We start from the raw sequence: 23,175 nt of genomic DNA, 5'->3' as shown, positions 1-23,175 counted from the left end.
GAGACTCTACAAGTTTTCAAAATCACTAAAATCAGAATTTGGAGGAATAAGACCGTCATGTTATATATAGATAGATATAGATATAGATATATCAATAGATATATATTTCTTTCTTGCAGAACGCAATGAAACAAACCACATTGAAATATCTGTGTTATAACAAAAGGTACAGCCAAAAAACCGGTGGGGGCGGGGCGATGGCACATCACCAGGCCCACCTGGGGCATTGCCCCGCCCACTTCATGGGGTGACGCACAGGCCTTCTGTACCGGGTGACGCAAATCCTAGTGATGCCACTGACAGCTGTGGAACCCTCCTAGGGGGTGGGGCCATGGCAGCTGCCGCTAACCGAACTGTATCACATGATTGTTCTGAATGTATTGAATGGCGGCACACAGACATTCATTACCAGGGCGCAAACATTTATATGTCGCTGCTAACGCGTGTGCGATTTGTCCACTTCAGTTCATCTGCATACTTCTCCTCCACAGGACAGAGACCCTGATGCTCATGCCTTGGCTGTGCGCAACCGATCAGCTTTTGAGCAGCAACACCATCACCTCTTGCACTGCCTGGAGAAAACCACTGTGAGTAACAGGGCTGGGTGATAAAAGGGAAGGGCTCAGGCAACACGAACATGGGTTGGATTGGGCCTGGTCACTGGGAGAGGTTTTTGGAAAGGCAATGAAATTTGCTTTCCATCTAAGGGCCCAGTCCTATCCAACTTTCCAGCCCGAATGCAGCCATGCCAGGACGTGCATTGCATCTTCCAGTGGGGGGAGGCAGTCATGGAGGTCTCTGGAAGGTAATGTTTTTCCATTACATAGGGGCTGCATTGTGGCTGCATCTTGTGCTGGAAAGTTGGATATGATTGCACCATAAGATTGGCTAAATAGTAGAAGATGGTTCTTCTGTCCAGTGTCCTCGATAACTTTTCCCTGGACACATAATATAAAACTGTACTGAACAGAAATGTATTTGAATACAAAGCTATATTTCAGTGGCAAACAATTCCATAAAGGTTGCAATTCTATGCACTTTTCCTGCAGAGTAGATTCCCAGAATTGCAGCTTGACATTTCTGAAAACATGCTGAGGACTGCAGTACCAAAGCATGTGTACCAAGGCATGTCTGTAGGAAAAACCAAAGTGCCAAAGGGCAACACAATGCAAAGCTCAGTATACTCTTCATTTTTTTTTTTAAAAGGAGCTCTTAATAAATAACTTGATTCCAGAGTAACTCGAAATTTGCACCAATGAAAGGCTGGATTCTTCAGTCTGCATAAATCACAAAAATGGAAGTCTAGCCCAGCTTGTCTTTGGTTTATTAGATTTTACCAGGTGCTGGTAAAATAACATTAAACAACAAAACAATGTGTGCTGATTTTCTCAGGACAGTGAATTCTGCACCAGATTCAAGCCTTTGGTAGTGCAGCGGTGAGACACGGAGAATACGTGCACTTGTGATGGTTCTTGTAACTTTGTCCCAGGGAATGATCTGGGGTCGCGTGATGCAGCCCCCTTGCTGAAGCTAAGCAGGGCTCTGGTCAGCACCTGGAGGGGTGACTGTCTGGGAACATTGAGCTCTATGATACAAGAAAGGTGAGCCATAGATGAAAAGTAATGTTGTGGCTAAGAGATGGAGCCTGTGAATCAGAACTTCTCCTGTTCAAATCTCACTTCTACCATGAATTTACTAGGTGACTTCAGGCAAGCTATCTGCTTCAGCTTCCCCAAGTAGTGATGTGTCCCATCCCTTAATGATGTTCTCCTCTCCCTCTCTGCCATGTTTTGCCCTCATGCAGAGCCATGAGTTTACCGATGAACACTCCTATAGTGAGTTCTGCCTGACTGAGCCCCTGGGCTACCGCACCAGCCGTAGCACCTCTCTCTCCTCCCAACAAGGGGGCACCGGCAAGGGCCTGAGCACTTCATGCTGCCCCCGTCGCACCAAACGCCGCACCACCCGCCTCACCAACTCCACCATGTCAGTGAGCCGCGCCAGTGCTCAGGAGCTGGACACATTGCACAGTCAGAAGAGTGTTGTTGTCCCTCAGAGGTAAGGATCTGTTTGTGTCTTATCACCCACTCGTGGTGGTGGGGGGTAGATCTGCTATGTCAGGTTAAGGAAGTTCCTTTCATAAGAGTGGGAATGAGCTGTAAAGATGATTCAGAAGAAATGAGGTGAAAGAAGACTGTGCCAGTAGCATAGCTAGAGGGGGTGCAGAACACTAAGTTTTGCACAGCATCTCACCACAGTGTGCAAGCAGCCCCTCCTCTTCAGAGCCATTCTGGGCCACTAGAGAGCACTAGCCCAGAATGACTCTGAAGAGGAAACAACTTTTGTTTCTTTCTCTCTCTCTCACACACACACATGCGCGCACTCACGATAGTGGAACATGCTCCAAACTCTCCTGGAAGAGAGGGGAAATGTGTGTGACTGAGTGCCTACAACTGTGGCCAGCTCAGCCCCAGTGGCGAGACAGACTCCAGTTATTTATCAAGGACTGACGCCATTTTCTGATACCAGTCCCTGGTAACGCTCTGGCCTGATTGTATCCATATTTTGCCTTTGAAGGAGATGCCTGAGGTGCTTTCTAAAACAGTGGTTTGTGCACATGCATGTCTACAAAAGTTCTTCAGGTTTTAGTCTCTTTCCCAGGGTCTCTCTGTGGAGGGTTGCAGGCATGTTCAGCTCTGGATGACATGCGTGTCAATAGAGGGACACAGGCATAATACACCAGTTCACTGCTTCCCATCTCACATAATGGGATTTATTTTTCTTAAAATCTTCTGTCCTGTTTTTTTTAATGTCACATCAAAGCGGTTAAGAGTGCAACAGCACTTAAAAGCAATAAAAATAACAAGGGAACAATAACAACAATGAAACGCAGTACAACACAAAAAAGCAGGCAACAAAAGAAGGGGGGCCTGCTCCTATCACAACAGCAGCAGTTGCAAAAATATAATTGCTTATCCAGATAGTAAACACTGCTGAATCTCTTTGAGCCGCAGCTACTGCAGCGAGATCCATTATGCAATTAAACAGTCCACTAAACAGTCTTAAGGGCTTTTCAGAAGATGACATTTATGGTCAGTTTACTAACAACGCTTTCAGGTTTGCAATAGTGGCAGACTATTTTCAAGTGAGTGAATATGCCATGCTGCTGGCAAAGAAGAACCTTCAGTTGTGTGTACTGCAGAGGTGCTGGGAGATTCGGGGCATAATCCTGAACCTGTCCTGGGCCGACGCAAGTCCCTTGCACCAAAATCCCATCACCGAAGCAAAAGTGCTGTAATGCACATTTGCACCAACTTTGGAGCAAGGAGGCCGGTGCAGAGACGTGCGCCAGCTTCTGGAGCTGACACGGGACCCACTTAGCCAGGGCAACAGGTAAGCCTGCACGGGCTGGTCTCAGCCAGCACAGGGGTCGGGGGGGGGGGGAGGGAGGCGTTTTGGGGTGGGAGAGGGCAGGTGCTGGGCAGGCCCATGGGCAAGCAGCGAGTGAGGGGGTGGGGCTAGGATCCAGCACTTATGGGATCCAATCCCCATTCCTGGGACAGCTCCAGGCTGCTTGGATCTGCTCCACCTCTTTAGGTGGCGCAGATCCAAGTAGACCTATTGGGGCTGCTGTGTCATTACCCAGGGTAAGGGGAAGCAATTCCCCTTCCCTGGGCTGAACTGCTTTTACCCCCAACACTGTCTTGGATGTGGGGCAGGCCTGCTGGTCTGTCTGCTCCAGGGCAGCTAAGGATTGGGCTGTCCAGTAGTAATACTTGGTGCATGACCAGGGATGTTACATAAGTGTGTCCCTATTTGCATCTGTGAAATGTTAGTGGATGTGGACTTCATATCTGGGCATTGTCTCTCTCCAGGCTTGCAATAGTGGCCTTCCACTGCTGAAAAGCTTTCTTAAAGGCCTCCCCCTTTGCTCTGCCTATGGGATTTTGCTGCCAAGCAGAGCTTGACCTAGACCAGGGGTCCGCAACCTTAAACACTCAAAGAGCCATTTGGACCCATTTTCCAGAGGAAAAAATACCTCAGGAGCCACAAAACCCTTTTGACGTCTAAAAGGGTTTTTTCACCTTTATGCTCTTATAGGTCCCATTTTTATAATGTAGCCCCCTCTTGTAGCTTTTAGTTAGTTTTGTCATACATTCTTGTCCTGTGTTTTCAGATGCCTGGTCCTCTATGGTGTTTTGCCTGATTCCAAGGCCATTCTCTGCCTGGAGAACTAGGCCCACTTTAAGCAAATTAGCTCCCCTTCTTTCCCCCAACAAATGACCCTGGTTCTGCCCTGCAGTCCTGCTGGACCCCACCTCCAGGGTAGGTCGCCTGTTCAACCTGCAGGGGTCCTCTCTCTTGCCAGCAGCCTCCCGCCACTACAGCAGACCCTGGGTCCTCAGCAGGTCTTGGGCACAGCAGCCACACACCAAACTCCAGTGTCTCCAGCAGTCCATTAGTCACAAAGTCAGTCAGAGTATCCAGGGCAGAGTCCAAAGTCAATAAGCCAAGTCATAGTCCAAGACCAGATTCCAAAGTAAATCAGTCAGAGTATCCAAGTCAAAGTCAATAAGCCAAGTCAGTCAGTCTGTTCTCCTCTCCTACCTCCAACCTGCACTCCTTCTACAACCCACACCCCCTTCCTCAGGTGCTCCTTATATCCCTGAGGGCCCTATTGCCTTCAAGTGGCTGCAGCTGTGCAGCACAGTCTGCTGGATGCCCAGGCCTTACCCTTAAAGGGGCCACTGCTAACACCACATCTAGCTCCTCACCAGATCTTCCAGGATTCCAATACATATGGTGGTTATGACATCTGCTTATCTTACATGGATACTAAAGAACTCCCCGCACCTTCCAGAGGCACCCTGCTGGAAGGAAAAAAGGACACAGACTCCAGAGGTGGGGAAGAGAAGAAGGGGGGGCAGCCACAGGCCAGCTTCTGCCCTGCCTGCCTGCCCTCCCTCACTCAGGTTGCAACCCTCTCCACACTATCCTGGGAGTAAACCCCATTGGCTTAAAGGTCAAACAGACCTGGGGGGGAAAGAAGGGAACCACAGGCCAGCTTCTGCTCTGCCTGCCTGCCCTCACTCAGGCTGCAACCTTCTCCACACTATCCTGGGAGTAAGCCTCACTGACTACTTGTGAGTAGACCTGCATAGGAGGGGGCTGAGGCTGCAGCCCTCCACACCTTCCTGGGAGTAGCCCAGGGACTACATCAGGGCTTACTCTGGAACAGACCTGCACGGGCTCCCACTCACCCGTCCTTTCGCTTGGCCTTGAGCAGGCTTCAAGGCTGCCATCCCAGGTGCTCTTTCCTGGGAGTAAGCTTCATCCTCTGTAATGGGGCTTACAACTGAGTAGACACGCGTAAGAGCAGGCTCCACGGCTGCAATCCCAGGCACCCTTTCCTGGGAGCAAGCTTCATCCACTGTAATGGGGCTTACTACTGAGTAGACACACAGGATGTCTCCTCTGCTGTGGAGGGAAAGCCTCTCCTTGCACTGAGTGGGGACCTGCTCAGGGAACTTCTGGCTGCAAGGGCTTGCAATGGCTGAGGAGGAAGGCGGCTCAGGATTGGCTGGTGGTCAGCCAGTGAAGGGCCCTGAGCCATTCCAACAGAAAAAGCCAGGAGCCTGCTGGATGCTGATTGGCTGAGCCTGCTGGAGAGTTGGGGAAGGGAAAAACAGGGACCTTAAGCCTGCAGAGCGGGCAAAATTGAAAAGGGAAACCAATGCGGGGCAGGTGGGGGTGAAGGGAGAGGAGGGCAGTGAGCTCAGGGGGTGGAGGGAAGCAGCCCGCCCTCCTAACACAGGTGCCTCCTGTCACACTCTTTGCCACTTTCACCTGGAGGAGCCGCAGCAGACAGCTGAAAGAGCCACATGCGGCTCTAGATCCACAGGTTGCCAACCCCGACCTAGACAGTTCCGGGAGAAATTATCCCCACTGTTGTTTAGCAAGCTTGGAGGTTTTAGGCCTTTCCTGGTAGCATGGGGTTTGCCTCACACAGAGATATATGCCGCCCCAGCCCTATACATGTTTCCTTACTGCCGCTCCCACTATGTTGGATGGGATCTACTCCCAAGTAAGGAGGGTTTCTACTTTTAGAGAGCAAACTTGTTCTTGCCCCATCTGCAGAAGCTCTTTTTGTCTTGATCACATATTTTTGCGAGTTAATTTAGATACACAATTCTGCTTTTGCAAAAAACAAACCCACACCAGAAAAGAAACAAAAACAGTTGAACATTCACTATGGACAGAGAATCAAAATATGTTCAAACCATAAACATTAAAAAAAATTTTTCCCTAATTAGAGGGTTGTATCTTAATGTCTTCTTCTATGAATGGAGGAACCCCTGTTTGTACAAGAGTGGAAGGGTAATGTCCACTGACCTTCCTTTCCCTCTTCAGCTCTGTGAATATCTGTTCCTGAGGGTCTCCCAACCCTTAGTAGCTGTACATTCTGTGCATGTGCAGTAGCTGTACATTCTGCAGTAGAAAGGGAGACTGATGAAAGTTGCTTTGCCCCCTTGGGCACACAGGGCTCTTCCCATGAACAGAAGACCTTCAGATGTATTCCGGTTTGCTGTTCAGGTATGCAATCCAAACTTGTGTATGGTTACTCAGAAGTAGGTCCCACTGAATTTATCAGGACTTTCTCAAGCAGGCATGCAAATGATTATACCCTTCGTGTGATGTCTGTGAGCTACACTTTGCTTATTGTCCACTGAAGCCTTGCCTTGCTTGCTGGCTTGTACCTGCAACAGAGCAGAGCGGTAAGCTGGCTGTGCCTTTCGCAAAGAGAAAGGGCTGCTTATGCCTCCTTGGGGAGTCCCACCTCCTGTTTTGAGGACCACAGACCAAGGCTGGATATACTGAATCATGCTTGACCTGAGTTAGCAGTGTGATGTTGTTGCAGCGGAGGGGGAAATCGGCAAATGCTATTCTGGGTTGTGTTGACAAAAGCAGAAAAGTCATGATATTGGGGGTAAGGAGGACTCTTGTACAGTCAATTGAAATGCATATACACATTTTGGAGAATGATTCAGAGGAGAACTTGGATGGCAGAGGACTTTGAATGAATGATGTATGGGGAAAGGGTGAGGGAACCAGACCTGACTTGCTCAGAAGAAAGAAGATTAGCAGAAAAACCACAAAAGCCGTTTCAAATATCTGGAAAAGATGTCATGAAGAGGGAGAATGACTGACTGCTTTTCAGTGTCGCCGCAAGAATGGTTAGGCAATGGAGCAAGCTGGAGAGTCAGGCTAAGCATTCGCTAGGGATATTTTAAGTCTGAGGAATTTTGCGGTTTGGACTAAGTGACCTTTGAGTCCATTACTGTTCTGTGATGAGTATGTACCAGTTACGTAAAACCCTTCAGCAGAAAGAAGAGTTTGCCATATCAGTAGAAATATTTACTTGCATACAAACTGGCTATTGCAGGTCTTTCCTACCCCGGAGCTGCTGTGATGTCACCAAACATTCTGATGGGGAAGAGTCAGTCATGCAATGTTGACAAATCGTACAGCTGTAATAAGAGATAGAGGGGAAAAGTCTCCCATTGTGTACATGGAGAAAAGGAACTCTGTGCACTTGCTTGGAAGGGAGAGACAATGGTGCTGGAGAGGCAGGCATGCTGAGAAGCAGAATAAGAAATGCCCACCAGGAACTGGGTGACTGAGGTTACAATCCTATCCACACTTACGTGGGAATAAGCCCCATTTACTATAATGGGAGTTACTTCTGAGTAGACATGCATAGGATTGGGCTCTAAGTGAACATTGTCTGTGGAAGGCCAGATGAGATAGGAGGCCAAGGGATAGAGGCAGTAGGGGGAAACCTCTTAAGGCTGAGGGATAGAAGTGGTTGTGTAGTGTTTGTGGAGAGGCACGAGAATCAGAGGGAGGCGGTGAGGCATCAGCTGAAATACGAAGCTAAATGTTAGGCTGCAGGTGTCTGGAACCTGTGAACTGAGTTGCTTCCCACTCAGCGACTAGACTTTTACACATCTTAGAGTGCCTTTGAACAAGCATGGAATTTGCTGCCACCTGCTGGCATCCAAATTGCAGCACTGTGCTTAATAACCTGCGACCAGCACTTTGCTTGTATACAGTGGTAACAACTCACTGTGCCTTTGCTTCATAGTTTGAGAATCAATGGATCTGGCCTGCTGACCCTTTCTCTACAGCAGTCCGTATCTGGAATTTATATTGGCAAGGTATGTTGGCAGCATAGAGAAAGACAATCAACCTCAGGTGCTGTCTCCGGACAGACCTGATGTGGGAGGGGCAGCTCGTTTCTCACTAAAGAGATGTTGAGGCTGAAACAGGGTGACCAGATACAATGGAAGACAGAGTACCTATACCTTTCACCATTGTATAGAAGAGGGAATTTGGGCAAGTACAGCTCAACGTGGAAGGGTTTGCACCTGCTCAAATTCCCTCTTCTGTACATTGGTGAAAGGTATAAGCACTCTGTCCTTCATTGCATCTGGTCACCCTGAGCTCAAACCACCTGCCTAGGTTGCCACTTTCTTTGATGCTCTTTCTCCTACCCTACCCCTGGATGCATAGAGGTAGAGACCTTTCCCAGCCCGCCTCCAGTCACATTCAGAAGAGGTCTCTGTGCTTAACAGGTAGATGTCCATTTGGGCACGCACCCCACTGGAAGGAGTGCAGCACAGAATAGGCAGCCTCCAGGCCACATGTGAGGGAGCAGCAGCTTGACCCCTCTCCTCAAAAGTGGCTTGCCAGTATGTTTTCTTGCTGCAGGTGCTACTTTTCCTTCACTATTTTCACTTCTCTGTTGTCAACTGGGAGAAAGCTTTGACCCAGGTCCTCCCAATCCTGATCCCAGTTTGAGACTATGTTCTCTAAGGTGCCATTTCTCTTAGCACAAGAACAATAATGGGGGGGGGGGAGAGAATGAAAGAAAATGGCACTGAAACAACATGGCTTGGGGACTGTGTGTGTGGAACATGGTGAAGACTCACCATGAGATCTGCACGTAGTGCATCGCTGACTAATTGCCAAGGGGTTGTGAACACTGCTGAAAGTGCCCACAGAGACAGCAGTAGTGCAATGGGACAGGGAAGTGTAATTTCAAAACAAAATTTCAAACCTGCCTGGAAAGCACATTGACATTGAAGCTCTTTTTAAATCCAGCTGTATGACAAAGAGCTGGGTGTCATATTGTGGGATAAGAAAGAAACTCTACATATGATCACAGGCACTTTTTTGTATTAGGCCATGTGCTCCAGGGCAGAATCTACACTCTGAAAAATTTGGCTCCAGGATTGAGCCTTGGAAAAAGGGGTGAAAAAAGGAGTTCGTCTCCCAGGCGACTTTTATCAGCTCACTTATTTTTCTGTGTCTTCCCCATTTCCAGCCGCTCCAACCTGAATGCCAAGACCCACGACAACTTGAAGCTGAACTGTGACACCACAGACTTCACAGCAGCCATCATCTGCATTCCCACCCCTCCTGCCAACACACCAGACGAGAGCCAGCCGCCCTCACCTGGAGGCCCTGGTGGACCCCTACGCAACTCCAGCCTCTCTACTCCCTATATACTCCACGAGACTGTCAAGATCTCCTCCTTGTAAGAGGAGACTGGGGTGGGGTGGGGGTGCTTATCCTTACTCCTTTCTCTACCCAGTGTCACTACTGGCCATCTGGGTCCTGCTTATGAGTTGGGGATGGGCTCTTTTGCACGAGCCTCCCACCCCACCCTTTCGCTGCAAACTGGAGAAGATAGGGGAGTGGCACATTCTTTTTATAGAGGTGATATCAGTGGTCACCGCTTGTGGGAGCCAGTGCACAAGGCACCATGATGTCTACCGAGTTCTCCCCCTGCAATCAAAGCCATATGGGAGGGAAGGTGGGTCCCAGATGCTATGCAATCGCGGGGGAGGGGGGAGTGATGCAGGGAACTCTAGGTTCCAGTAGGTGGACCTCAAAGGTAATAGGGAACATATCCTGTCAGGGGGAGCATATCTTGGAGATTGTTTCACTATACCAAACCTATCTTACCTTGGGTGGGAAGGGCAGAGTCGGGGGAAGGACAGTAAGTGAAGACCCCTGCCCTTTTCCCTCTGAGAGCAAAACAGAATGTTAGGAATCAGAGCAGCAGGGATGGGAAACAAGAACATTTGGGCTTTACCCATGTCTGTGGAAGGGAAAAGGAGTGATGGAATGGAGAGGATCTTGGGCTAAGGTGTGTGTAATGGGTCACACACTGTAGGTTACATTTGCAGAAGGCAAGATCCTTGGAATGTGTCACCAGCACAAATTGAGTAGTGAATATCAGTTAGAGCAAGGGACTCTGCAAGTTATTCCTAAGGTTTAGGTTGCCTGCGGGAATTAAGAACTTCAGAAAGCGAAAAGGAAACAGAATCAAAGAAGCTTCCAACAATGTCTTCCATCTTCTGCCCCCAGTGGCTGAGCTAAGACATTACTGGGATGGATGGAGCCAAAAGGCCTCACTCTCTTTTTCTCTCCCTCCCTCCCAATACCTGTTCTATCTCTAGGACACTGCACTTTAATGAACAAAACTCTGTTGCACCAAAACGCTACACCTCATGGGAATTTCATGCATCACCCCCACACACACCTGCACCCCAATGCGTAGCATCAAGACTGTGCATGTGTATTATTCCTCCAAGGGTGGGATCCCCAGGCCACAGCTACAAAGCATCACATGCATGCGTAGCTGCCCCCCTCCCTGTTCCTGCCATCCTGACTGAAGATACGCTGTGAAGAATTGAACCAAACCTGCAGAGCAGGGGAAGGAGCAGTCTGCAGTCCTCCTCTGAACATTTTTTAGGTTATTATAAATATAGAGAGAGATTGACTCTTGATACTAACCTCACACCTTTCATTGTAACCGGAGAAGAAACTGAACGTGGTAGAAAGCAAAAAAAGAACTTTGGTGGGATGATGGATACCGTTCTAGGTATCGGGTAAGCCAAGAGATCTGTAGCATGCATCAAATTGGCTAGCTTGCAGCGTCCAGAAATAGTCTTCTCTCCTCTAGAGTGGCCTTTTGTTTTGATGTGCTGTCTCTGCCAGGCCTCTATCTTGCTAAGTGTCTTGGATTCTTTCTACCAAGTGGGGAGTGGGAACAGGGCAACTGGGAGGGAATCACCAGTGAATGAAGAAAGATCTAGCTGGTTGAAACAGTGGCTTGGGAAGAGTTGCTCATTTCCTTGCTGGGGGAATGTAGTAGCAGCCCAGTGGTAAGTGCAGAGGGCATGACACACGGGTACCCAATTCCTCGGTTCATTCCTACATTCTGGCAAGGGAGTGGGATCTAGTGGATTTTTGTGAAAGTTAGTATCCTGGGATGGGCCCACATTAATCACACCTGCTCCATCATTTCCTCACCAGGGTTGCTGTCTCTTTAACCAGAGTTTTCCTTAAACAGTTTTAAAGCAATAGCTCCACTTGTTGGACAGCTAAAGAAATATCCAGCACATTTCTTCAGTTCACTTTAGTGATGATCAGTTAACTCTAATGCACTTTAAACAAAACCATGGAGTCTGTTGGACAATAAATGAATGTCATTAGGGAGGTCTGTTGAGGGACCTTTAACAGCTGCTGCAAGGGCATCAGGGTGTAGAAAGGAAACAAGTGTCATCAAAGGGAAGTTACTTTAACTGGAGAGGGTATTCCATTGTGTATTTCTGAACTGCAAAAAGTGGAGAAATCATTATATCCTCATCCTCCCTCCTAAATTGGTACTATGCCTGTGTGTTTACCTAGGAGCAAGCCTCACTAAACACAGTGGAACTTCCAATTAAGTATTTCCAGTTCCCAAATTGGTAAAGAACTGTCAATTCCAAACATAATTTCTTCATTCTGGCTGTTTATCTGGCTGCTGCTAGAACAACCTTGGATGTGACCCTAAACACTGTAGGGTTGACATCTGACCAGTAGCAGTGTGCTGATCTTCCTTGAACATCAACCAGTTCTCTTCCTGGGATACTTCAGACTCAATATGGACAGCATGGAACTGTCACTATTTCTATTCTGACCATAAATACCACCCAATCCTACTCCTTAGCATCGCACAAAAGACCGCACCCAAAAGCCTGACTTCCTGAATGCCCATTAAGGCCTAGCAAGAGAGTTCCCCCAGTCTCATGAAAAGAACAGCAATATTTCCAGGGTTGGAAATAGGCAAACAATGCCCTCTTTCATTTGGGTTAACCAAGACAAAAACATGGGTTTCTACGGGGCTGACCTTCCTTCCCTGTCACACTCTTAAGTGCTCAGCAGGCTACATTGGAAACCAAGACTTTCTGGCTTGTCACTTCTTTGCCCAACAACAGTTATGTCATTCAACAAGCAGAGATCTAAGTCTCTGAACCATCACTGCTGCTGTCTTGAGAGTGCTGTAGCCTAGTGGCTGAGAGACTGAGATTCCCCAATTTGAATCTCACCTCTGCCATCAACTCCCTTGTCCCTTTCAGCCCCAGCTGCAACATGGGGATAGCAGTACCTTTCAGGGTCATTGTAAGGATTACATCCCAGTAATGCACATGAAATGCTTGAACACTTAAAAGCACTATACAAAGTATTATTACAATACCGTTTCTCTGTGCTGGGAAAATTGGCAGCTGGTGGATTTTGGCCTAATTCTGTCTGTTCAAAGCCCAGATCTTCTATCAGAAAAACAAAAAGTGGCAATGCTAGGCTTGGTACCTAGTGTGTCCTAGATCCAGGCTTGTCAAAGTGTAAACTAGGCCTCCTTAGGGAGGCTTCAGTTGTTGGAGGCAACATGCAACTTCCTCCCATACCCCCATTCTTCTGTGCATCCTGATCAGGCTAGGTTAAAAGCCTGGCTGCCTCCTCCTGCCTCCATGCTTCATAGGATAGAGTGGGCAGAATTGCTCCTCCTCATATATTATACAAAAAGATGGGACTGGTAGAGACAGCCCTTGTTGATGATCCTGCTACTTCAGGATTCTGAGCAGCACCGTCCATGCAATGAGCAGCTGGCCTGACTGCACCCAGAGAAGCTCTGCAAACAACTGCTCTTTTCTCCTTGGCAGTATATGTGAAGTGGGAAAATAACAGTGGCTACTTCCAGGACTGAAAACATTTGCAAGATATTTACTTCACAAGTATTGCAATTTACATACTGAGGGCTAAACTGCACCTTACATTAAGTCCATCATGAATTGACAGGCTTAAAACAGGAAGTGTCCCTTTTTGGGACACTGTTTCAAAAACAGTTACAAGCTGCAGTTTGGGGTGGCAGTGCAAGGGGTCAATATTTTTTCTTTGCACTGTTCTCCTACCCAAAATCCCAATAAGTGGTTATTTCCAAATGGCTGCTTTGGAAGATCAATTTTCCATGGAAAAACAGTGCAGGCTAAAAGTCTTAAACCTCATGAGAACAGCCCCACTGGATCAGGCTATAGGCCCATCTAGTCCAGCTTCCTGTATCTTACAGCAGCCCCACCAAATGCCCCAGGGAGCACACCAGATAACAAGAGACCTGCATCCTGGTGCCCTCCCCTGCATCTGGTATTCTGACGTAGCATCTGGCATTCTGATATAGCTCATTTCCAAAATCAGGTGGTTGCACATACACGTCATGGCTTGTAACCTGTAATGGATTTTTCCTCCAGAAATTTGCCCATTCGCTTTTAAAGGCATTTAGGCCAGAAGCCATCACCACATCCTGTGGCAAGGAGTTCCACAGACCAACTACACACTGAGTAAAGAAATATTTTCTTTTGTCCTAACTCTCCCAAAACTCAATTTTAGTGGATGCCCCTGGTTCTGGTGTTGCGTGATAGGGAAAAGAGCATCTCTCTATCCACTCTATCCTTCCCGTGCATAATTTTGTATGTCTCAGTCATGTCCCCCCTCAGGCGTCTCTTTTCTAGGCTGAAGAGGCCCAAACACTGTAGCCTTTCCTCATAAGGAAAGCCTTTCTTCATACTGCCCCAGCCCAGTAATCATTTTAGTCACTATCTTTTGCACCTTTTCCATTTCCACTATATCCTTTTTGAGATGCGGCGACCAGAACTGGACACAATACTCCAGGTGTGGCCTTACCATCGATTTGTACAACGGCATTATAATATTAGGCGTTTTGTTCTCAATACCTTTTCTAATGATCCCAAGCACAGAATTGGCCTTCTTTACTGCTGCCGCACATTGGGTCCACACTTTCATCGACCTGTCCACCACTACCCCAAGATCTCTCTCCTGATCTGTCACAGACAGCTCAGAACCCTCCCCCTCCCAACACTGCAGTTCCAAGTCAGATCACCTCCCTGCAGCTTTCTTTTTAACTAAAAATGGACATTTGTCATCCATTTCCTGTGTTAAGTCCATCAGTTCATGGTGTTTATAGCATGTTATTGGTTGAGAAACAAAATATTGCAAAATGTGAAATCGGCACCTGCTCTAAGAACAGCAAAGCAGGAAACAGAATCGACTCCAGGGGAAAATCCAGTGGATTCTTCTCTTGCAGAATTTCCACTGAAATGCAGAGGGGCTGTACAAAAGCATAATATCCGGGGGTGGGGGGAGGTACACAACAAATTATGAATGGTGTGAACAAAGTGGATGGAAATAATTTTTGTGTGTGTTCCCTCAAAACAGTAGAACTTTGGAAGTTCCTATGATGAAAGACTGAAGAGGCCGGAACTTTTGATTTTATTTATTTCTAAATATTAATAAAACATGAAGAAAGGCTGCAGAAATTGGAACTTCAGTTCATACGTTGTCTTCTGCATGTTTATCCTGCTGAGAAGCCACGGCCGGGGGTTCAGTACTGTGAAAGGGGAAAGATTTACAGCCCAACCTTATCCCCCACCACACTGTAGCAAGCAGTTGCGCCAAAAAAGGTCTGCTCTATATTCTATAGTGGGGAGGGTATGACCTGAAAGAAAACCAGAAGTAAAACAAAAAACAAAAAACAAAACTTAACGGTACTTTAAAACTTTTTTACTTGCCTCTGCATAAGCCTACACTCCATCTATGGGTCTCCTCAGACCAACCATTTTGGTAGCATATATTGAGGAGAGAAAAGGGGTGGAGAGGGGATAAGATCCAGTGCACACAACTGCTGCCAGATCCCTCCCCTCCCTCCCCCAACATGCCCTGTTACTCCCCCTCCCGTCCCATGAACCACCACCTCCCCATGCCAGCTTACCTACTTCAGTGCAGGTTTCTGGCTCTGGCACTGGGTGTTCAGTGCTGCTGCTGGTTTGCAGCAGTGGCTCAAAAATGGCTGCTGGCGACATGCTCCTCACATTGTCGGCAGCCAATTTACTGCAGTAGGATAGGATTGGGCTGTAACTCTCCCTCTCTAGACCACAGGGCCTGAGCCAGATTAGGGGGCCCAGTGGCTCCCTTACCCTTTGAGACACATAACTAATCCAATCAAAGATCTTCAATGAACTTGTCAAGATTGGCTGTAAGGAATGAGGAAACGTGATAAGAAGTTTAAACATTATGAGAAATGCAGCAAGTGAAGAAGCTATTTTCTCTCTCCTTCCAAAATATATATATTTCTGGTCAGCCCATTTAACTGACTGGCAGTAGGTTCAGGTCAAAGGAAAGAACTTTTTCCTTTTCATGCAGCAGCTACTGTACTCACATTTAGGGAATCCACAGGCATAAGATATGTTGGTGGCCCCTGGCCTAGATGGCTGTAAGAGGGGATTAGACAGATTCATGGAAGAGAAGTCTGTTGACAGCCAGGAGCTATGCTAGCTAGTTGAAAGAACTTTCATGCTCAAAGGCATCTGGCTGGCCACAGTTGGAAACGGGGCACTGGTTGGACCACTGCTCTAGTCCAGCAGGACTCTTCTTATGTTCTTGTGCAGCTCCTGTTCATTTCAACAAGTCTACTGTGGGATAACTTCCTAATAGTTTGTGTCCCACAGGGATTGGTACGTAGCCATAGTTGTCATTTGGATTTTTGGCCTCAAGCCTCAGGTCTTGTGTCTGCCCTAGGGTCTTCACTGGGCAGTGGGGGAGTTTGTTCCTTGAATTTCCCTCTTTATGAATTTTAAAATCCATCACCTCCCTTGCCTTTTTCCCTGGCTCTGTGATTGCCAAGTTGTCGCCATTCAGTAACACTTGGCAAGGTACCATTCATGTGTTTGCTGATTTGTGGAAGACGATCCACACAACCAAATTGGTATGTTGAAAATGTGTGCTGGGTCAGTGAGAGTTCCATGTGTGATTAACTGTTTCTGTAGCTTGCTTCCATGCCTGCATGCCCCTCATACTCTGCCTCCATTTACAACAAGCTGGTTAAATAACAGCTTGCCAGTGGAGCGTCTGAATCAGATCTGTTGAAGTTTTCAGGACTCAGGACTTTTTTCCTTTTACGCCATATATGGTCAGCATAGGTGGGTTAGTAAAAATGTATGTTGGCTTTGTATAAAAGCTAATTTACTGCCCATTGAGTCCTTCGCTCAACTGTCCTTCAGTAACTGGCAGTGCTGTCACAATTGGCAATTGCTTCGCGGTATGCTCAGCTAACAAGTTAGACATACCACCAAGCTATCACACAACCATGTCATCATTGGTTCTGTGCTCATCCACTCAGCTGACTTTCTCAATGTGCCAGTTTGTTCATGTGACGTAGACCCAGTCTTAGCAGAATTATGTTACCAGATTATCCATTTAAAATCCTTATCTCAGAACTTCAAAATTCTCTCTTTTTGTTCAAAATCAGTGTAATGGGGGAGGTGGGGAGAAACTCCAAACTTAACCTGTCCTCTGCACCTTCCTCAAGAAACAGTGGCCCCAAGTATAATCACATCTTCTCATCATCTTGCAAAAAATAATCTCAAACCTTTCCACTGAAAAGGCTCTACTTGAATCCACTTCAACCACTTGAGAAGAAAGAAAGTCTTCTCACCCAGCCTACTGCTATAGATGCTTTAACTGAGGGATAGAGGTAGGCCTGACTAGGATTCTCCAGTGTCCATGACTGGGAGAACAACAGGAATAAGGTGGGAGGGGGGAAACGATAACACTCCAGCACATTCTCCTACTCATGGGTGTGCTGAGACTTTTTGACTACACTAGGAATTGCTGCCATGCAATTTGTACTGCACTGGAAAACCCTGAATAATTTTATAGACGCATATGAGAGTATAAAGGGAGTTGTATTTCATACAGAGGCCCTTAATTCTTGTATATGTATTCTCACACATCTGACAACTCTGCACCAGAAGGTGAAACTTTGCCTGGACTTGTTCAACTTCAAGCTGCAAGTCGCATATCCCCCCCCCGGTGAATAAAAATACAAATAAATAAAAATAAAAATGAAATAAAAGTAGCCAGGGAAAATACTAGGTTGAATCGTTCTCTCTGACATACCCATTTTCTGCATCTAGGAAGTTATTTTTTATGAGGTTGCTACCTTATGTAGCCTTCCCCTTTCCCCGCCCCCTGAAGTGGTATAGTATATGAAAACCTTTGCCACCTCATTCAGCTGAATGTAGAAATTGGTCTCAAGATTGGCCCAAGACCTCCAGACACAAGAAACGGGGTGCTAAATCTTCCCCCTTAACTGGTGATGTGCCAGCCTGCTCCTCCCTGTTCATGGAATAGCAAAGGAAGAGGGGAGCAGAGTGGAGGTATGGAGGAGAGAACGGTGCATTTCCATACTTCCCCATCCGCTATGCCCCCCTCTTCCTTTTCCTAACTAGGGAGTAAAAGAAGGAAGAATAAAAGTGGAGACAAGTGGGCAGACAGAGGCGGGCACTCAGTATAATCTGCTGCCTGAGGCAATTTCCTTAGGGACCAATCCTATCCAATTTTCAAGTGCCGGTGCTGCTGGGCCAATGGGGTATGCACTGATTCCTGTGTTGGGGAGGCAGTCACAGAGGCCTCCTCAAGGTATGGGAACATTTGTTCCCTTACCTCAGGGCTGCATTGCGGCTGCCCGGTGCTGGAAAGTTGGATAGGATTGGGCACTTAGGCAGCCTCATAGATGAGCCAGCCCTGACTAGGCTGGTCTAGGCCCTCACTAGGACAAGTGTGGTCTAAGTGATGGAGAAGGGTGGAAGGGCTGGAAGTATGATTCTCAACTTTTATGCAATGTTTGAATGTGCTGTGTGTGACCTTGGTCAAGTCACTTCAACTCAGGTTCCTATCTATGTACAAATGGGGAGAATACAACTGACCTGGGGTGAGGAAACAAACATGCGAGGAAAGTCTGTATGAAGGGGAAAGAAAGGCCATGGATGCCAAGTGAATTTGGGGAATTTGGGAGATTGGAGTGGGATCATCACAGAGATGGGGTGAGTTGGGTTAGATTGGGTGGGAGAGATGATAGAGAGAGGGACTGCTTAATCGGAGGTGGAAGTTTTGTGCCAATAAACAAAACTGGATAAGAGCTCAAACAAAAGTAATGTACCCTGTTCTTTTTCTGTGTCATGGATTTGTCTTGGGATTCAGAGGTAGATTAACAATTATTGAGGCCTTGCTTCTATGCTTGTTCAAAAGCACTTGCATGTAATTATAACAATTATTCTATTAATAGTTTTCTAACCAATTTAAAAAAAACACAACATAAAACCCTGATGGCTCCATTCAATAAAATTCAGAGGATGGTCTGGATTATAAATTCTGGACTATAAACTCTGATTGGCAATCCTTGCTGAGGATTACATTGATACCTGGAAGTACCAATTCAACTAAAATTGGTGTGATTGCTTCCAGTGAGTCTAAGATTAAAGAATGTCAAAAGTTCAGCCAAAAAAAGAAAGAAATTTCATATATCTTTTTTTTAGATTGGCTAATGTAACCAATATCTGGTTTACAGTTTACAAGTTTACAATATAATAAACCAGTATTTGGTTTGTAGGCCTGTGGTCCACCAGTGGGTCACAACCCAAATTTTGGTGGGCTGTGTATGTGCCTAAGGGTTAAACAATCTGCTACTGGGGGAGGGGAGCACTGCTGCTCAATCACCATTATAGCCACAGAGGCTTGAGCAGCTGGAAAAAAGCAGCTAAACCCAATTTTTTAGGTAAGCTTTTTAGGATGCTATAAAGTTTGGAAACCACTGGTTTAAAATATGTACAGGTCCAACCTTGTTACATACATACATTGTTACATTGATGGTCCATCCTCATTGGCAATCTTTCCAATGTGTCTCACACTCGCTCCATGATTTTTGGTCTAGTGCGACTGTTGTCCAGTGCAGCGGTCCCTGTTGTTTAAATGACCTGGAAAAGGTATCTGACCAGCGAGTAGCCAGTCGGCCAGGGATTCTTTTGGCGTGGTACAGGATCCAGTGCGTAATTGTGGTGCTCCATCGTTTGTCTGTTCGGCGGATGACATGTTCTGCCCATCTGTGCTTTGCAGAAGCCATGCACACAAGCGGATCACAGATCTTGGATTCTTGCCAGAGGTCTTGACTTCTGAGACCATGTTGCCATTGCTTTCGGTGGTTTGTCCCGAGGAGGCATCTTTCAAGTGCCCGGTGGGCAGTACGCATGGCAGTAACTATGGTCTTGTTATCGGCCCATGTTTCTGTGGCATAGCAAAAAGCCGGAAGTACTATGGAGTTAAACAGGTGGGCTCTCAGCTGCAGATCCTGGATCTGGCTGGTGACTTCTCAGATTGATCCCATGGTGGCCCACGCAGCTTTCCTTCGTCTCCCGCTCTCAATCATTAGGTCATTTGCCATGTTTACTTCACGCCCCAAGTAGATGTAGCTGTAACTATCCAGGGTGGCACCACAGAGTTGCACATTGCCATTGTTGCACCACTGGTTGGTCATCGTCTGAGTTTTCTTCATATTCATCTCCAAGTCAATAGCTTTGCCTACTTTATTCAGCTCATTCAGCATCTCGTTCATCTCCGCTGTATTGTTGCTGATAAGCATGATGTCGTCTGCAAACCATATGAGCTTCTTGAGCTTCTTTCCATTGATCAGCAGACCCTAATGGTCCCAATCAAGTTGGCTCATGGCATACTGAAGGGCTGAGGTGAAGAGCTTTGGGGAGATGGTGTCACCCTGTCGGACTCCTTTTTCAATGGGGATGCGCAGCTTGCGGTCAAACAATTGGATGGCTGTTGATGTCCCGGTGTTGCATTGTTCTAGGATGTTAATGTACAATGGGTCCACTCCGGCGTGCAGGAGAGCGCTGAGGATGGTGTTGACTTCTACTGAGTTGAAGGCCTTTTTGTAGTCCACGAACGTCGGTATAAGCGGCATCTTATACTCTTGGCATCGCTCAATCAGCTGGGTAATGGTGTGGATATGATCCACACAGCAGAAGCCCTTTCGGAAGCCGGCTTGTTCCACTGGCTGGTATGTGTCCAATGTTGACACCAGTTGGTTCTGGATGATCTTGGTAAAGACTTTGTAGGATTGATAGCAAAGCGATTGGCTGGTAGTTGCCAATGTTTTATTTGTCACTCTTCTTGTGGATCAGGACCATCTGAGTTTTTCCATTGGTTGGGGTTATTCCCAGTCTCAAGGTAGGAGTTAAAGTGAAAGGCCAGCAGTTTGTAGATGCTTTTGCCTCCTGTTCTGAGGAGGTCCACAGAGATTCCGTTGGGTCCCCGTGCTGTTCCCTTCTTCAGCAACTGAATGGCTTTCTCGACTTCACAGGTGAGGATGGGCGGTGACTTCTCATCTGTCAAGCTCCAATCGCCACCCTCAATACAATGAGACAGTTTTGGAACTGGCAATCAACAATTACCCATGGAAGATGATCAAGGACCCCACAAGAGACTACAAAGAGCTGGCCAAGGGACTCACTCACTGTGCAGAGTCATGAAGAACTTAGAACTAGAAGGACAGCTGAATGCGAAAGCCAAGGAACTTCTGAAGCATCAAGGAGAAACCAGACGAGATCCAGCAGCCATACACTTGCAGAAGACCATCATCAACAAGGCCTGCCATGTTGCAGTTAAAGAATCCATTGCTGAGTACTGGAAGAAGAAACTCCTCTCAACTGCTGCTCAGCTAGGTAGTCTGAAACGCTGTCGAAGAGACCTTACCGACTAACGACTCATTACCACCTGCCTGAAGGACAGCACTGGAAGGCCAAGAATTGCAAGAGCAGACATAGAACACATTGCGGCAAACTTCTACACAGAGCTATAATGATCCACCGCACCTGTCCCAAGGTGTCCCTCTCCAACCTTGTTATACACTGATTTTTTATACATGGATTTGACTCAACAGAAATGGCCACTGCACATGAGAAGGAATGTGCTGATCCCTGGAGGAGAAAATGCATCCCTTTAAAATCAGTTTAAAAAACTGCTTTTCTTACATTGTAGAGAAATAGTCATGCAAGTGGCCATTTCATTCTTTAGCTGAGTCAGGCACAGGCAGGGGGTCCTATGCATTTCTAATTGCTGACTGCCTCTCTACAACAGTAAGAAAAGCTTTTTTAAACCACAGTTGTAAAGAGACACACTTTTTAATTTTCTTTAACTGCTTTTATTTAACACATTTTATGGTATCAGCAGAGAGTCCCACAATCAAACTCCTGTGGATATCGAGGCATAACCTCATGTCATTAGGAGCAATAGAGGGCCAAAAATCTTGGAAGCGGGTCCTTAAATCAATTTTTCCATGATTTTTTTATCCACTGATTTTTTTTTATCACTAGGGCAGTGGTTAACAAACTCTCTGGGGGAGTTTGAGAGCCACTAAGGGCCCAATCCTATCTAATTTTCCAGTGCTGGTGCAGTTGTGCCAGTGGGTGGGCACTGCATCCTCTGGTGGAGGGGCAATCATTGGAGCCTTTTCAAGGTATGAGAACATGTGTTCCTTTTCCATGTGGCTGCATTGTGGCGACACCAGCGCTGGAAAGTTGGATAGGATTGGGCCCTAATTCTTTGCAGGGGAGCAGGGGGGTGGGGGAAGGCAGCAACGTGAGCGCCAGGATCACGTCACATAGGGTGGGGTGCAGGGACTGGCATTTACTTACCAGTCCGTGCAGCAGCCTCCTAGAGGTGTGGGGAGCCCTGTGCAACCATCTGCAGGGCTCCCCGAAGCTTAGAAAGCGAAAGCAGAGCAACCGCAAAACCGCAATCGCTCTGCTTTCACTTTTTGAAGGCTGGGGAGCCCTGTGGAGGGTTGCGTGGGGCTCCCTGCACCCCTGGGAGGCTGCTGCAGGGACTGGTCAGTCAATGCCAGTCCCTACAGCCCCCTTAGTGACGTGCTCCCGGGAATGCATCACTGCCTCCCCTCTGCCCCCGCCCCTTAAGGGGGCAGAGGCCAGAGCCCTCTGGCTGGGGCGTCACAAAGCCCTAGTTTGAGAAGCCCCGCACTGGGAGTTCCAGAACAGAATGCTGAAGTTCCGGCAGCCGAGCCAGTACGGCTTTGAAACCTGGGCACCGTAAGGGCCTTCGGGAGGCCAGTTCACCTGCCTCCCCAAGGTGGGACCCCACCTACCGCACATCCCTGTCTAGACCACACAGCAAAGCATCCGCTAACAGAAAGCCTCCCGGCCGGTCAGCATCACCAGTGAGGCGGTGAAGCACAACGGCCTTGCTGGGTCGGGAAAACAGTCCACCCGCTCCAGCAACAGCGACCCCTCCTGCAAGGCAAGACCTCTCAGAAGCCCCAGGCGAGGCACGAAGGCAACAGCTCTCCGCAGCAGCCTGCCTCCCGCCACCAAGTTGCCTTAACAGGTATACTGCCACTGACGCTGGAGGCTCTACTTGCTGGCTGTCCTGGCTAGAGCCCGTTGCTAGGCGTGTCCTCCACAAAGTTAACGGGCCTCATGTGGCACCTGGCTCGAGTGGGGCTCTGGGTTACAAGAGGGAAGACCCACTGACTGGCTCTCCAACCCTGCCCACACTTTCCTGGGAGGAAGCCCCATTGACTCTCATGGGACTTACTTCTGAGTAGGCCTGACTGGGACTGGGCCCTGAGCCTTTGCAGAGCACCACAGGCACCTCACTGCTTGCGACCGGAGGCTCAGGACTGAGGAGAAGCCAACGATAGAGGCGACTGAGAGGCGCTGCCCAGAGAGGCCGCACTCCAGGTGCCAGCCGGCGGCTGAAACTCGTTGTCCCAACCCGTCAGTTCCCGTGCCTGGAAGTGACTCGCGGCCAATCAGAAGCCACCGGCTCCTCTGAGCCAATCGTACCTCCCCGACGCCTCTGCTGGCGAATGAGAGAAGGCAGCCACTTTATCCGTCCAATCAAAAGGAG

At 47.7% G+C, this 23,175-nt stretch overlaps 1 protein-coding gene and 1 long non-coding RNA gene across 2 annotated transcripts in view; one reads left to right on the top strand and one right to left on the bottom strand.

Annotated features, from left to right (window-relative positions):
- Nucleotides 1–9,605, top strand: part of KCND1 (potassium voltage-gated channel subfamily D member 1) — a 53,788-nt gene extending 44,183 nt beyond the window's left edge. Inside the window, exons 4-6 of the mRNA XM_066617053.1 lie at nt 492–587; nt 1,805–2,058; nt 9,389–9,605. Coding sequence (XP_066473150.1) covers nt 492–587; nt 1,805–2,058; nt 9,389–9,605 — 567 coding nt within the window. The remainder of the gene's footprint in view (nt 1–491; nt 588–1,804; nt 2,059–9,388) is intronic.
- Nucleotides 9,606–14,759: 5,154 nt separating this feature from the next.
- LOC136641328 (uncharacterized) lies at nt 14,760–23,025 on the bottom strand. The gene is made up of 3 exons (XR_010793862.1): nt 22,861–23,025; nt 19,098–20,934; nt 14,760–14,902 (listed from the first exon to the last, which is right to left on the bottom strand). It is a non-coding gene; the product is annotated as an uncharacterized lncRNA (long non-coding RNA).
- Nucleotides 23,026–23,175: the final 150 nt, after the last annotated feature.

Source organism: Tiliqua scincoides, chromosome 2, assembly GCF_035046505.1.
Source record: "Tiliqua scincoides isolate rTilSci1 chromosome 2, rTilSci1.hap2, whole genome shotgun sequence".
Taxonomy (NCBI): Eukaryota; Metazoa; Chordata; class Lepidosauria; order Squamata; family Scincidae; genus Tiliqua; species Tiliqua scincoides.
The sequence above is the reverse complement of the archived record's forward strand: the minus strand, read 5'-3'. Positions and strand labels throughout refer to the sequence as shown.